We start from the raw sequence: 14245 nt of genomic DNA on the forward strand, positions 1-14245 counted from the left end.
GATGAAATGTTGGCAGGCCCTGTTTTGTGTATGTCTTATGTGGTCAACCACAGCACAGTGTGTTCACAAATGCAATGGCTGCATCAGGCCAAGAAGGTATTCTTTTGAAACAAACTTCCCCATTCTCCAACTCCTTTGTTCTTTCTGCCTACCTACACCCCCTTCCAAAGTGTGCCCCCAGCCATGGAGAGGGCAAGCGTAGAAGCCCTGTTTAGGACAGGGAACTCCACCAACTCGTAGTCTCAGTGCTGTATTGTAAGCCATCACCTGCCACATCTCAGGTCCGAGATGTCCAGCGGATAAAAAGACTGCATACCATCCTGCTGACTACAGTCTTTGAGACTCAAACAAAGATGGAAGGAGAGAGCCAGCTCCGTGCAGCTGTACTCTGACCTCCACACACATGTCAGGGCATGTGAACTCCCACCTTACATATATCACACAAAATTAATAAGTAGAAAAAGAAGGTTGTCTGAAGAAAGCTGAGATATCTATGGATATAAACATGCCTATTCTTTATTTCTATAAGATCAGCCTTTGAGATCCCCCAAGAGATTTGCTCAGTGTTTAATATGTGCGTATTATCTTATTGTGCCCAGTAAATAATGTACCAACTAAAAATAAAATTAAACAACAACAACAAAAAAAAAACCCAAGTTATTTTTTAAAGTTTATTTATGAAGATAAGTACAGTGAGACACTGTAGCCAAATAAGATAAATTAGGTCACGGTGTTTTGTATTTGGCAATAATAATTTCCATTAGTAGTTACAAATACACTTCAGTTAGCTGACAGAGTTTAATGTGTAAAGCTTTCTGCCTCAAATTCAGCCTTTCCATTTCCTTATACTTAAACCTTAGGGACAGAGTCTGGCGACTCTTCTAAAGTCCCAGCACTCAAAAGGCCAAGTCTGGAGGGTCCCAGGTGCTGGGAAAATCTGGATCATAGACTATAACCCTTTTATAAGTACATGAAACAAAAGAGAACGTATCGATACATGGGCTATTTGAGCAGTAAAATCAACAGTTTTATTTTCTCTTCATTTTTTTAGCTCACTGTTCCTGCCTATTTCCTCAATAGTTGTGAACTCCATTTTTCTACTTTTATTTCTTAGTTGCTTCTATATAAAATGTTCTCTTCTCAAAATAAAAATGACATAAAATGCAATTTTATTTATGTCATTGTTTATTTTATAGGGTCCCATTTTTGATCATGAAGATTTACTGAGACAGAAAAGAAAGATGCTGTCTTCAGATGAGTCTCTCAGTGAGTATTAGCAAGCAACTTCAGTTACATAGATTTTTGAGGCACAATCGGTTGTTTTGTTTAATTTGCTTTGATTATTTAAGTTTTCTTGCTGCCTATTTGAGCTTACACAATTTTCATATGTATTTACCTAACGATCACAGAGGCTACAGAAAAATTAGAGTCCTGTCAATCTAAAGACTTACTCTTTATAACTAGTTTCAGACTCATATCTTTTATGAGTTTTCTGAAATCCGAATGATATTTCCTCCAGTCCCATTCCTGATTTTCATTGGATGCTCTTTTGTTTTCACACCACCTGATAAAATACCTTTGTTTGCTCTTCATGTTCATTAACTAGAGTGCACACTCCACAGCTTGGTTCTCTTGCAGAGCCTGCCTCCCAACATGAAGAGGCACTCACTCCATCTCCAGCAGGCGAGTTCAGTTGTGTGCTGACATTTCCACCCTTTTTTGTTTGGAAAAGGATCATCAAAGCTTCAGCCCCATATGCGGCATTCAGATAGCTCTTCTTCCCTGTCTTCTGAGAGAGAGTACATTACATCACTGGACCTTTCCGCCAATGACCTGAAAGATATTGATGCCCTGAGCCCGAAGTGTTGCCTCAGTAGCCACTTGGAGCATCTCACCAGGCTGGAACTTCATCAGAATGCTCTCACGGGCTTCCCACAGCAGCTGTGCGAGGTAAGGTCCATTTGCCTTGTAACTTCCAAGACCCTGTGGGGCACTGCATGGCCATCCAATTTGCGTGGTTAAGGGCATTTGTTTAAACACATTCTTAATAACCTCAGGGTACCTGGAGTGTGTTCTTTTTGCACTAAGGACAAAATTAAAATTTTCCTCTTGGACTGTTTTTCCCAAGAGCAACCTCAGATTTGAATTCTCTACTCTCCCCATGTCTTCTGTAGTCTGACTCACAAAGAGCATTTGCTCTATATTTAGTAACCAGCATAGGATGCATCATATAGATAAAGGATTGAGGGATACCTTTCAAAAATCTTTAAGAGTTTTACAAGGAATGAAACTTTACTGACTCCAATGACCGCACTGACTCAGCGATCAAAGGGCATTGTAACCATCATTGCAAACGGTCTCATCAGCCTTTATCCATGCAACTTGCAACTTCTATGGTAGATATTTGTTTTATAAAATCAATTTTAGCATGTTTTCCATCTTTGGCATTTATTGCCACAATATACAAATACACATGCATTACTCTTGGGTTAGGGGTATGGGAGCATACATAATTTAAGATTATGGCTATGTGTTAGCTTAGGCTGCAAAGGCTGGCTTCATGGGAAATCTAAGGCAAGTAAAGTTGCTTACTAAACTGTTGGTCTCTTAAAGCACCAGTTCTTAAACCTGGAGGTTGTGACCCCTTGAGTGGGGGGGGGGGTCACATCAGATATCCTACATATCAGAAATATATATTATGATTCATAACAATAGCAAAATTACAGTTATGAAGTAGCAATGAAAATTGAGGGTCACCACAATATGAGGAACTCTATTAAAGGGTCATACAACTAGCAAGGTTGATATCAAAAAGGCCAAGTGCACAATAGAATAGTAGTCTTAAGTGTTTTAAGTGGCTTCTAGATGTATTATTAACTCTGGCTGTGAGGTCCAGCAAAAGTCCCCAGCTCTTGGACTGTAAGAGAGTTTTTCATAAGGGTGTATTACCACAGTTAACTCTGCTTTTTAGGTTTGGGGTAGCAATCACCCCATTAGTGTGGATTTCAGAAATTGTTGCACATTTTAATATAAATTACCCAAATAGGACAACCTGCTTTTGATTGGCTTAACCACACATGTTGGATAGCATGGCAGTAGCCCTGATCCCATCTTGTAATTTGAAGAAGTAATTTCTAAAAGTAAGCTGGACTGAGGTCTCAATTTATATTTGCAAACTTGTTTCTGATGGTCTCATGGAATTTCCCTCCCCCCCTTTTTAACTCATGCCATAGCAGGAATTGTTGCCAGTAAGTAAGTATACTGAAGTCATATTTGGGATTGTGCTTTCAATAAAAAAAAAACAAAACAAAATGAAAACAAACAAACAAACAAACAAACAAAAAAACCTCAAAATCCCAGATGGCTCTAGTTAGCCATGGTATGAAAAACAGAAGTGGTGCTGAACTTATTTCTCAAGTACTCAGTGTGGAATATTTAAATTCTGTCTTCCCAGACTCTGAAGTGTTTGACACATTTGGATTTGCACAGTAACAAACTCACATCGTTTCCCCCCTCCTTGTTGAAAATGCCGTGTATCACCAACCTAGATGCCTCGCGCAATGACATTGGACCGACAATAGTTTTAGACCCCGTGGTGAAGTGTCCGAGCCTCAAACAGTTTAACCTATCATACAACCAGCTCTCTTCCATCCCTGAGAACCTCACCCAAGTGGTGGAGAAACTGGAGCAGCTCCTACTGGAAGGGTAAGAGATGACTCATTAAGACAGCAAGCTTGTGTTCTGCTGAACTGAGCATAGATGAGAAAACATGGTGGTATTTCCATAGCAACGAGTTTGAAACAATCATAGCAAATGGTGGAGGCAATAAATAACCAAGGCAATTTTGTCAGTTGGAATCTTCACATCAAACTTTAAGAGGCTTAAATGTGCCTTGAAGCTGTACTCGGAGGGTGGATTGATTTCGTGCTTTTGAATTATACTAGCACTCACATTTTCATCCTTAGTTTTCTGTTTTATGACTAGAAATAAAATATCTGGAATTTGCTCTGCCTTGAGCCTGAAAGAACTGAAGATTTTAAACCTTAGTAAAAACCACATTTCGTCCCTACCTGAAGACTTTCTTGAGGCTTGCCCGAAAGTGGAGAGTTTCAGTGCCCGGATGAATTGTCTTAGTAAGTATTGTGCACGGGTCTCATCTGCGCCAGGTCTTCAAGGAAGAGTCATGGGTAGACCTTTCAGGAGGGAAGTTACATGCGACATATCAGTTAAAATATGCCCCAGTTCTACAGAGAGAATTGGCAGATCAATAACAAACTGAGCCATTGAGCCAAGGAAAGGCGTGGAGGAAAGACTCTAGACACATATTTAAGTGAAAGAAGCTCACACTAGTTTGGTCCCACTTGTAAGACGGTCTGGAAAAGGTGAAACTGTGGGGTCAGTCAAGAGAGCCATAGCTACCATGGGCTAGGGAAGAAAATGTGAAGAATAAGCAATGACTGTATGACACAGTGAGGATGGACAGATGTCATGTTTGTCAAAACACAGGGAATGACCTTAAAGTGAACTGTGACTGCTGACACTGCTGTCAGTATTGGCCTCTCATTACAGCTGAACTAATGCTGACTTGACACCAGGTGAAAGGTGTGTGGGGAAGCCCTTATCTGTGGGGTACCCGGATGTAGAATGTAGTTAGGAATTATACTGGTTTGGGAAAATGGCAGCGATCTTAACCCTAAGATCCATAATTCCATTAGTCGTAAGTGGTTGGCTAGGCTTACAAGATCGGGCTTGATTTTCCTTCTGTTGGACATGCCTTACATGTAGTTAAACAGCTTGTAGTTACCACTGATATCCACTGATATCAGTGCCAGTGTTGCACATTGAGGTATACCTTGGCGTGCTGCTCATGGTTGTCTGTGGACTTCATGTCTAGGTAAGACTGCTGATTCCTCCCTTGAATGACTGCATTTCTTCTTCTGCTACTACGAAATCTGGTTCCCAAGGAGGATACTTTTGTGTCAGATCCAGCTAGAATCCTCCAAGTCATGTGTTCAAAGAACTTTTGTGTCTTCAGCAGCAGGAAGGCAACAGTAATGGCTTGTATTTGCTTTGGGAGCCTTTTTAACTATCTTAACCAACAACTTGAAAGGAGGTTAGATAGTTTACGGCTGTTGCGGAAATGTGATCATCCCAAGTGACTTCATTTAAACTCTCTGTCTTTGTCTGTCTGTCTGTCTGTCTAATTACCTACCTATATATCTCTATATGTATATGTCTATGATAACTATATCTTTATATTGTTCAAGGTAGTAGATAATTTCATTCTTATACACATGCCCTGTTATTCCAGCAACACTTGTTCACCATTTTGAATGTTTTGGATTTTCACCAAATATTAGATGGCAATGGTGATGTGTACTCATGTTTGGGTTTTCTATTTTGTTCTGTTGAACTACATGCCTGCTTTTGTGCCAATACAATGCAGTTTATATAACCATAGCTCTGTCATACATTTTTTTCTAGAATAGTAACCGTTCCTGTATTTTCCCCCTTAGGATTGTTTTGGCTTTCTGAAGTTTTTTTTGAGTCCATATGAATAGTAGTATTTCTTTTTTTATTTCTGCAAAGAACATTGCAGGGATCTTGCTTATGATTGCATTGAATCTATAATTGCTTTTGGTAGAAAGGCCATTGCCACAACATTAATTTTGCCTGCCCATGAGCATGGGCAATTTTATATTATTATTTAGTGGACATACTATTATCTTATAAAGTAAAAATGTTTTATACTGTTACTGTGAAAATGTGAACTGCAGAAGTGATATGTTGCTGAAAACAGTTCTTACCGAGTTTATCAGAAGTCTAACTTAGACGATTGTAAATGTCCATTCTCCTGTTTTGTTTCCTCAGCGGCAGTGCCTGCCTTACCGTCTTCCATAACAAGCCTAAAATTATCTCAGAACAGTTTCACATGCATTCCAGAAGCAATTTTCATTCTTCCCCAGTAAGTTCATTGTTACTTCTAAAGCCGAGCGAGCTGTGGTACAGCTTTTAGACGCAAAGCAACGGTTTGATGTGAGCAGATGTGAGCATATATATATATATATGTATATATATATATATATATATATATATATATATATATTTCATTTATAAAACCACTTCATATAAAAAACCTCAACATTTTTATTATATGAGGTTTTCATACTTTTACTAGACAAAAGATACATCTCCGTAACCTTTGCAGTAACTTGTGCTTTTGTATAGGAATAATCTGAATAATTAATTATTTATTGTATTCTGTAACCAAATAAGATGACATTGGCTGGATGTTTTTCAGATGATTGTTGATATTTTGGGGGGATTTAGTTCCCCACATGGGTTTATTTGTTGCCTGAACATTACTAACTTTGAAGTTTATTTGTTTCAGTAACATGTGCTGTGAAGATTAGGAGAATATGGGTAGTTTTCCATCTGGCCAAAGTGAGGGGGCTGTGGTTTGGGGATTTCTTAATTTTATCAAAGACCAAAACTTCAGGCAATAGTTCAGTGTCAAGTGTGTCATTATTTTAAGAACTATTCTGTGCACATATTGTAAAACAACCATAGTTAGTATATGCATGTATGCATTCCCTAGGAAAATAGTAACGACCACCTAGCTACAGAGAATGTTAGACAAACATAAACCCATTAGGGCAAATCTAATTTTGCAAAACCCCAGTCCCTGTCCTAATTACTCCACATAGTCCTTCTCTTTAGCCTTTCTAATTATTTTATAGAATAAGTTCTGCGATTATTTCCTATTTATAATCTTACTAGAGAAATTAAATATCTCTCTGAAGTCATAATTCATCTGTGTTGATGGGCTGAGCTTCAGACTTAATTTGTACATAGTGGCTTCTATAAAATAAACACTGTTCATATTTCAAATATATTAATGAAAATATATGAAGGCAAATCATTTAATATAATTTACAAGGAAACAATGTGACCTAAAGATTACTCCTTCCTATAGAACTAACCCTATAACCCAGCCCTTGATTTTATCAGCACCATCCTCAGGCACACATCTTCAGTCTTTGTGCTCCTGTTTTAAATCCCCTCTTGATTCACAAGTGGACAGTACACATAGTTGTTGTCCAGATAGAGTCCTGACTGCACCCAAAGAGACACTGCTTTGGGTGAAAACACTGGTGATTGCTGCTCGTCTCAAAAGCATTGCTGGTTAGACTGATGAATATAGTCTCTAACACAGCCACATTCTTTTTCTAATTTTCATGTACTTTTTAATGACAATGAGAACAATATATAGGTTTTTTTTTTTTTTTTTTTTAAGAACACAAACATTGCTTGGTAGACCCAAACTCTTTTAGATGGATGCTACTGCTATGTAAACTTAGAATTGCTTCATTAAGCTTCAAATACACTGAGGGGGAGGGGTCAACATGTGTGTGAAAGTCCACCTTGATTGCTGCCTGCCTTTGTTTGCTCCACACACATTTACTGATGAATATTGAGGTTTTCAGAAAACTTGAGGCTTGTGAGAGCAAGTGGGTTTCACGGCAGGCTTACTCATGCCGTGTCCCACCCTCATTGAGACTAGCCGCCGGCACACCCTGAAGATGAGTGACCGCCCCCTATGGGCAGCTAGTGGGAACTGCACAGTCATAAGCCCTGGAGAGGCCACAGGATCTCAATGACAATTTGTGTATTTCTTAGTCATAATTCCTCATGCCCCAGGAACATTTTTAAAAAACACCAATCTTTTCTTTGTTTTGAGAGAGACAGTCTTGTGGTGCTAAAGGAAAATGAATCTCGATTGTTTTCTTTCTTTAAAAAAAAAACTTTCATGAACATACATAAATTGGTAAAATGTGATGCTTTTACACACGAACATCATGTAATATAAGAGCTAATATGTCTACCACTTCAAGCAGTTTCCTTTTCTTGGTGAAAGCATCCACCATCCTTTCTCACGATTAAAACCATATGTGACTCATTGCTACCGTCTCTGTCATCACAACAGGCAATGTGGCCGATTTTGTTTCCCAGGGTGCTTATTCTCTTCCACCTGCACTGTAGAGAAAAATCGCCTTTTCTTCTAAGCACTGTATGAACACACAAGCTCAGGTTCAGGCTCACATGTAGGTGATGGAGCGTTAACTCCCACTTTGCTCTCAATGGGGCATCATGTCATTGCAGCTTGCGGTCCTTGGACATGAGCCACAACCACATTGACTATCTGCCAGGGCCCGCGCACTGGAAGTCTCTGAACTTAAGGGAACTCTTTTTTAGCAACAATCAGATCGGCACCCTGGATCTGAGTGAAAAGCCCCACGTGTGGTCGAGAGTAGAGAAACTACATCTCTCTCATAATAACCTGAAAGAGGTGAGAGGTCGTCTTTGTTTTATGTTATCAGATACTTGAAAATGGATTTTCAATTTGCTATCACAATTTTTTTTTGTGTGTGTGTATGTGTGTTACCACAATTGTGTTACGGATTATTTTAAAATGTGTTCATATTTCTTACTTTGTAAATAAGATGTGATTCAACTCTGTGGTAAGTGGGTATAGATAAAGCTCCATTTCCAACAAGCAAACCCCATACGCTGTTGTTTTATTTATATATATATATATATTTTCTTTTTTAAAGAGCTGCTGCACAGAAGTGTACATATCTAATCTTGAATGTATGATCTTATAAGGGTGTCACTGTCTGTGACCTCTGATCTCCACACAGCCTGACATGATTTAAGTCTCTCATTTTGACTGGATGACAGCTGGCCTTTTTCTTTCCTACATGCTGACATCTCTCCATTCTTCCTCTGCATGACCCCCCATCTAAATGAGTCAGCCTCCTTTTATTTACACATGTAAGAAAAAATGTTTTCTTGTCAAATTTAAGCTGTTGCCTATGTAAAGAGCGACTAAAGGTCTGATCGTTCAATGTTCAAGATACCTGGATATTTTTGGTACCTGTACATTTTTTTTTTTTTTTTTTTTTTTTTTTTTTTGCCCAGCAAATGAATGCTTTATGTTATAAGTGTACTGTAGTTGGGTTAAAAAGCTTTCAATAGTGGTGTTGGGATTAGGACACTTACCTCGCATCCACAAGGTTCAAGGCATCCTACTAAAAAAATAATAATTAGAACAGAAAGTGAAACCAGTCTCGTTAGGCTGGTGTTAGAGCTTTGTGATTTACTAAGGAGCATAGGCAGTGTGAGAAAACAGAATGGAACCACAAGTAACAGATCTGTATAGATACAAACGACTTATTCTTTAGTATTGTGTATGATGAAGTTTGTTGTTAAGGGAGATTTGATTTTTAAAATTATAAATAGGGGCAGATAGCTGGCTTATGGGTTGCTAGCTGCCTTGTCTGACAACCTGAGGGTCCTCCTCAGGTCTCACACAGTGAAAGGAGAGAACCAGTTCATGCAGGTTACACACACATGCATGTGCACACACATGTATGCACAGACATGCTTGTATGCACACCCCCCAATAAAATTTAAAATATAATGAAATGGTAAATAACTCATATAAATAGGAGTAATTTTTTGTTTTTGTTTGTCTGTTTTTGTTTTTTTGTTTTGTTTTGTTTTTTGCTTTTGCTTTTTTAAAAGCATGCATACTGCGGACTAATGGCAAAGTTTTCAAGAACATTTAACTTTGGGTTAAGGCTGTGCAAGGTGGGAGCAAAAGAAACTTTCCTGATCACTATTGTTTTGTGTCCTGGCTATGCATACTAGTTTCTTCTCACCAACATCCTCTTCTATTTTGTTAAGATTCCTCCTGAAATTGGGTGTCTTGAAAATCTGACATCTCTTGATGTCAGTTACAACTTGGAACTGAGGTCCTTTCCGAATGAAATGGGGAAATTAAACAAAATATGGGATCTTCCCTTGGACGGACTGCATCTGAATTTTGACTTTAAGCATGTAGGATGCAAAGCCAAAGACATCATAAGGTCAGGTGACTTTATTCTTTTTGCTCTTTGGCAAATCTATCTCACTTTTATTGTCTGTGATTTTGATGGCTGTTTGGTGATATTATAAGGATAGCGAACAGAACTATCTAACATGTATGTTCCACGTGCTTTTTATTTAATGAATGAGTTTCTATGCACCCACTGCAAAGGGTCTTGTAATTCCTTGTGGTCCAGGTAATGGTGAAAGAATGCCTGATCTTGCTTAGCACCCAGAGGTTAATGTCAGGTGCCTTCCTCCATCATGCCCCACCCGTGATCACTATTATCCTTTTTTTATGCTTCACTTCATTTGCTGAGCCAGGGTCTCTTTCTGATCCTGGATCTAGCCAGCTTTCTCTGGAGATCTCCCCACCCTGTCTCCAAAGGACTGGGATTGCAAGCTGGCTGCCACATCTGGCCTGACTTCTGGGTGGGTACTGTTCTCCTGAGCTCTGGTGCTCATAGAGACATGCACTTATCCACCGAGCATCTCCCTGGTCCCTAGTGTTTCCTTTTGATCACATCGCCAGGGGAACTGTTCAGACGCCTGCTGTTGGCATGGATTAGCCAGTATTCCCTACAGTTTCCTTATGACACAGTTTAGTTTCTAATTTTAAAAAAGGCTATGGATTTGGACGAGTGCAAGGAGAGGTGTATGGGAAGGTTTGGAAAAGGAAGGAGGAAATCCTGTAATTATATTATAATCTCAAAAATGAATACATTAAAAATGTAGCTACACATAGGATAGATGAAAATGTATTTTTCTATTTCCATTATACACAGCTAATGAAAATATATCTCTGTATCACTCATGCCATATGTAAATGTCAATTTTGTATTATATTTACAATATATAAACACACACATATATGCACATATAACATAACCAAGGTGGCCTTATTATTAAACTTCCATTAAAACAGCCTTTGTTTATAAACTCTCTTGATTCTATGCAATTGTAAAGCTGAAACTTTATAATGGTTAAGACTTTACTTATACGGTTTAAACAACATCCGGCAGATACGTATGTACGCATTGCAATTCAATAGGTATTGAAAAATGGGCTTTGGCATTTTGGCTATTTCTCGTGCTGGGATAACATGACATTGCAATTATCAACACTAGAACATATCATTGACTGCTTTGAAATACGCCCTGCAGAATACACGCACTGACCGCAAGCCAGATGGCATGTATCTTGTTGGTTCTGCGACCTTTACGGTTTTGCATGCTTATGTTTACGCATTCACCGTGGAACAACTAAGGCAGGGCCCGGGCCCAGCACACTGCTTAGCAGGCTGTTACATTGCTTTTCCTTACAATATCAGGTTTCTACAACAACGTCTGAAAAAGGCTGTGCCCTACAACCGGATGAAGCTCATGGTTGTGGGAAATACCGGGAGCGGTAAGACCACTTTGCTGCAGCAACTCATGAAAATGAAGAAGTCAGACCTTGGCATGCAGGGTGCCACGGTTGGCATAGACGTGAGAGACTGGCCTATCCAAATACGAGGCAAAAGGAAAAAGGACCTTGTTCTAAATGTGTGGGACTTTGCAGGTACTGAAGGCATATCACTTTAGCTTCCATTTTGAGTAAGACTTTTGAAACCATGTTTCCTGGTCCAGTAGGAAAAGAACTGGTAGATTCTATGAGCTTATTCCATGCCCATTAGCTACAAATTTTTCCCCGGCCACCAGAATGGACATTATGTGGAGAGCCATGCCAGGACCCAACAGAGTCTAAAGTAATTGCTTGGTTGGCCTCTAACAGACATCATTGTTAAAGCTGCCATGTGAATTTGTCCATTAATTGCTTTGCTCTCAATCGCTTGCTGTTCCCCTTTATTTAACTTTCATGATGATTCTTGCCTATTATGTGGAGGACTAAAACGTCTGACTTCTCCTTCTAGGTCATGAAGAGTTCTACAGCACGCACCCCCACTTCATGACGCAGAGAGCGCTGTACCTTGCTGTCTATGACCTCAGCAAGGGGCAGGCGGAGGTGGATGGCATGAAGCCTTGGCTCTTCAATATCAAGGTGCTTTTTTCTAATCACACAGGACTAGAGTTTGCCCTCAGCTTCTAGCATGCACTTTGTGCCTGGCTTTGTCTTTTGTTTGTTAGGTTGTTTTTTTGTTTTTTTGGTTTTTTATTTTTTATTTTTTTTTTTATGAGGCTGAGTCTCATTGTGTAGCCCTGGGTGGCTGGGAACTTGCTATGAAGGAACAGGGTAGCCTTGAATTCAGATTTCAATTCAAATTCTAATTTTCTGAGAGTTGAGATTAAAGGTGTGCACTCCCATGCCCAGCCACATTCTGTCTTTTTAAAAATGTGTTTATGAGGTGATTTACTTAAAAAGAAAAAAACAAGTTTTTCCAATTGCTTTGAATTTCCTTTTTCTTTCTTACTCCCTCTTTCTTATTCTCTCTCTTTCCCTCTCCTTCTCCATCTTCCTTCTCTCTCCCCTCTCAATCTCTTTCTTTCGTCGCTTTCTTTCTTTCTCTTTTATTTTTAAGTTAGAAGCACTCAGGTTTTGAGTGATGATATGGAAGTGAGACACCCCACATTGCTGCATGTCACCAGTCTCTGAAGGTGTGTTGTGCTGTAATATCTGGAAGCACGGTTAAACAACTGATTTTGACCACTTTGTTTTGTTAAGTGACATACCAATGTTCTCAACCTAAAAAAGACAGGTTCTCACTGCTGGTGAATTTGCAGTGAACTTTCAGTATGAAGCCTTTAGATTCTGCCCTGCAAACAGCCTCAGGCTCTCTGGTGCCTACCTCTGGCATCTCTATTTTTGATATTTCCCTGTTGTTTACCTGCTGCCCCGTGGATGGCTGTTCCTTTATCTACTGTAGCTTTTGAATTGAGGTTGTAGTAAGGGTTTCCATGCTAGCTATTTGTTGCCACAGGGAGCCCTTCTGGGAGTCAGATCTTCAGGAAGGTTTGCACCAGGACATATGGGTACAGGATTTGGTAGCTCCTGGGTGTAGCTGGTAATCTGGATCTTTTTTTTAAAATTTTTTATTATTAATTTATTCTTGTTACATCTCAATGGTTATCCCATCCCTTGTATCCTCCCATTCTTCCCTCCCTCCCATTTTCCCCTTATTCCCCTCCCCTATGACTGTTCCTGAGGGAGATTACCTCCCCCTGTATATGCTCATAGGGTATCAAGTCTCTTCTCAGTAACCTGCTGTCCTTCCTCTGAGTGCCACCAGGTCTCCCCCTCCAGGGCAGATTTGGGCCCAGGGGTCCCACTCAAACTAAGGCACCAGCCAAGGACAATACAGGCGGTAAACTTTAAACCCCTATTCAGATCTAGCCAATGGTCAGAACAGTCTCCACACTTGAGTGGAGAGTGGGATATGACTTTCTCACATACTCTGGTGCCTCACATTTGAAATCTGGATCTTTCTTAAGCATCTCTTTTCTTGATGTTATTATGCTTTGCACAGCAACTTGGGCAAATAGTGACAACAAGGCTCACTTCTGTGGCTTTTGTCTTTCATCCTACAAACCAAATGACTTTAAAGTGAAATCCAGGCTATGAAATTCACAGCTAAAGAAGGGAAATAGAAATGGCTTGTGCTGCTTTGATGGGTCTTGGGATTTACCAAAGCTCATTTTATTTAGAAACAGAGCTTGCAAAACAAAACAAAACTGCTTTAAGCAAATGTTAAAATAAAAGGAAAAGTACACTACCATAGCTATGTAGGAACTAAAAACACAGTAAGAATTGGAGCAAAAAAGACATAAAAATAACTTTAAAATTGTTTTATGATTATCATTTTGTTTTAGGTTTAAGGAAATGTCTCAGGTGCCATTTGCTGTTATGACAGCATACTGTAGCCTGAGTGGTTTACAAACTATGGAGATTTCTCTCTCACAGTTTTGGAGGGAGGGAAGTCTAGGACCATGGGGCTGGAATATGCATCTGCGAGGCTGTTCTCGATGTGTCATTTTATAGTGCGAAGTGGAAAGGCAAGAGTGCGCATGCCTAGTAGCAAAGGGAAGGGGAGGAGATCCAACTTATTCGTTCCGAGGTATCCTCTCCTGTAATGACAGAATCATTCTGTTCCTTGGGCTCTACCCTTATGAGTTAAGCATCTTACATAGCTCCCATTTTAAGAAGGGAGCTATGCAGTGTCACAGGATTGCGTTTCAAGACGTGTCCTTTGGAGGAATATGCACACACTTCTAGGAAGGATAAGACAAGTTATTACCACTGGTTCTGAAGCCCATGAGTCTTCAGCACTGCAGCGCCAAGTTTCATACATAGCAGATTTCAAAACATCCGTAACCAGGAA

At 39.6% G+C, this 14245-nt stretch overlaps 1 protein-coding gene across 1 annotated transcript in view; it reads left to right on the plus strand.

The window, feature by feature from the left end:
• The window catches only part of Lrrk2 (leucine rich repeat kinase 2), a 129807-nt gene that overhangs the window by 53955 nt on the left and 61607 nt on the right, over nt 1–14245 (plus strand). The window contains exons 22-30 of the mRNA XM_051160232.1: nt 1197–1266; nt 1733–1950; nt 3455–3705; nt 3985–4133; nt 5872–5965; nt 8164–8350; nt 9751–9932; nt 11261–11490; nt 11843–11970. Of these exons, the coding sequence (XP_051016189.1) occupies nt 1197–1266; nt 1733–1950; nt 3455–3705; nt 3985–4133; nt 5872–5965; nt 8164–8350; nt 9751–9932; nt 11261–11490; nt 11843–11970 (1509 nt within the window). The remainder of the gene's footprint in view (nt 1–1196; nt 1267–1732; nt 1951–3454; nt 3706–3984; nt 4134–5871; nt 5966–8163; nt 8351–9750; nt 9933–11260; nt 11491–11842; nt 11971–14245) is intronic.

This window comes from Acomys russatus, chromosome 17 (genome assembly GCF_903995435.1).
Source record: "Acomys russatus chromosome 17, mAcoRus1.1, whole genome shotgun sequence".
In the NCBI taxonomy this organism is placed as follows: domain Eukaryota; kingdom Metazoa; phylum Chordata; class Mammalia; order Rodentia; family Muridae; genus Acomys; species Acomys russatus.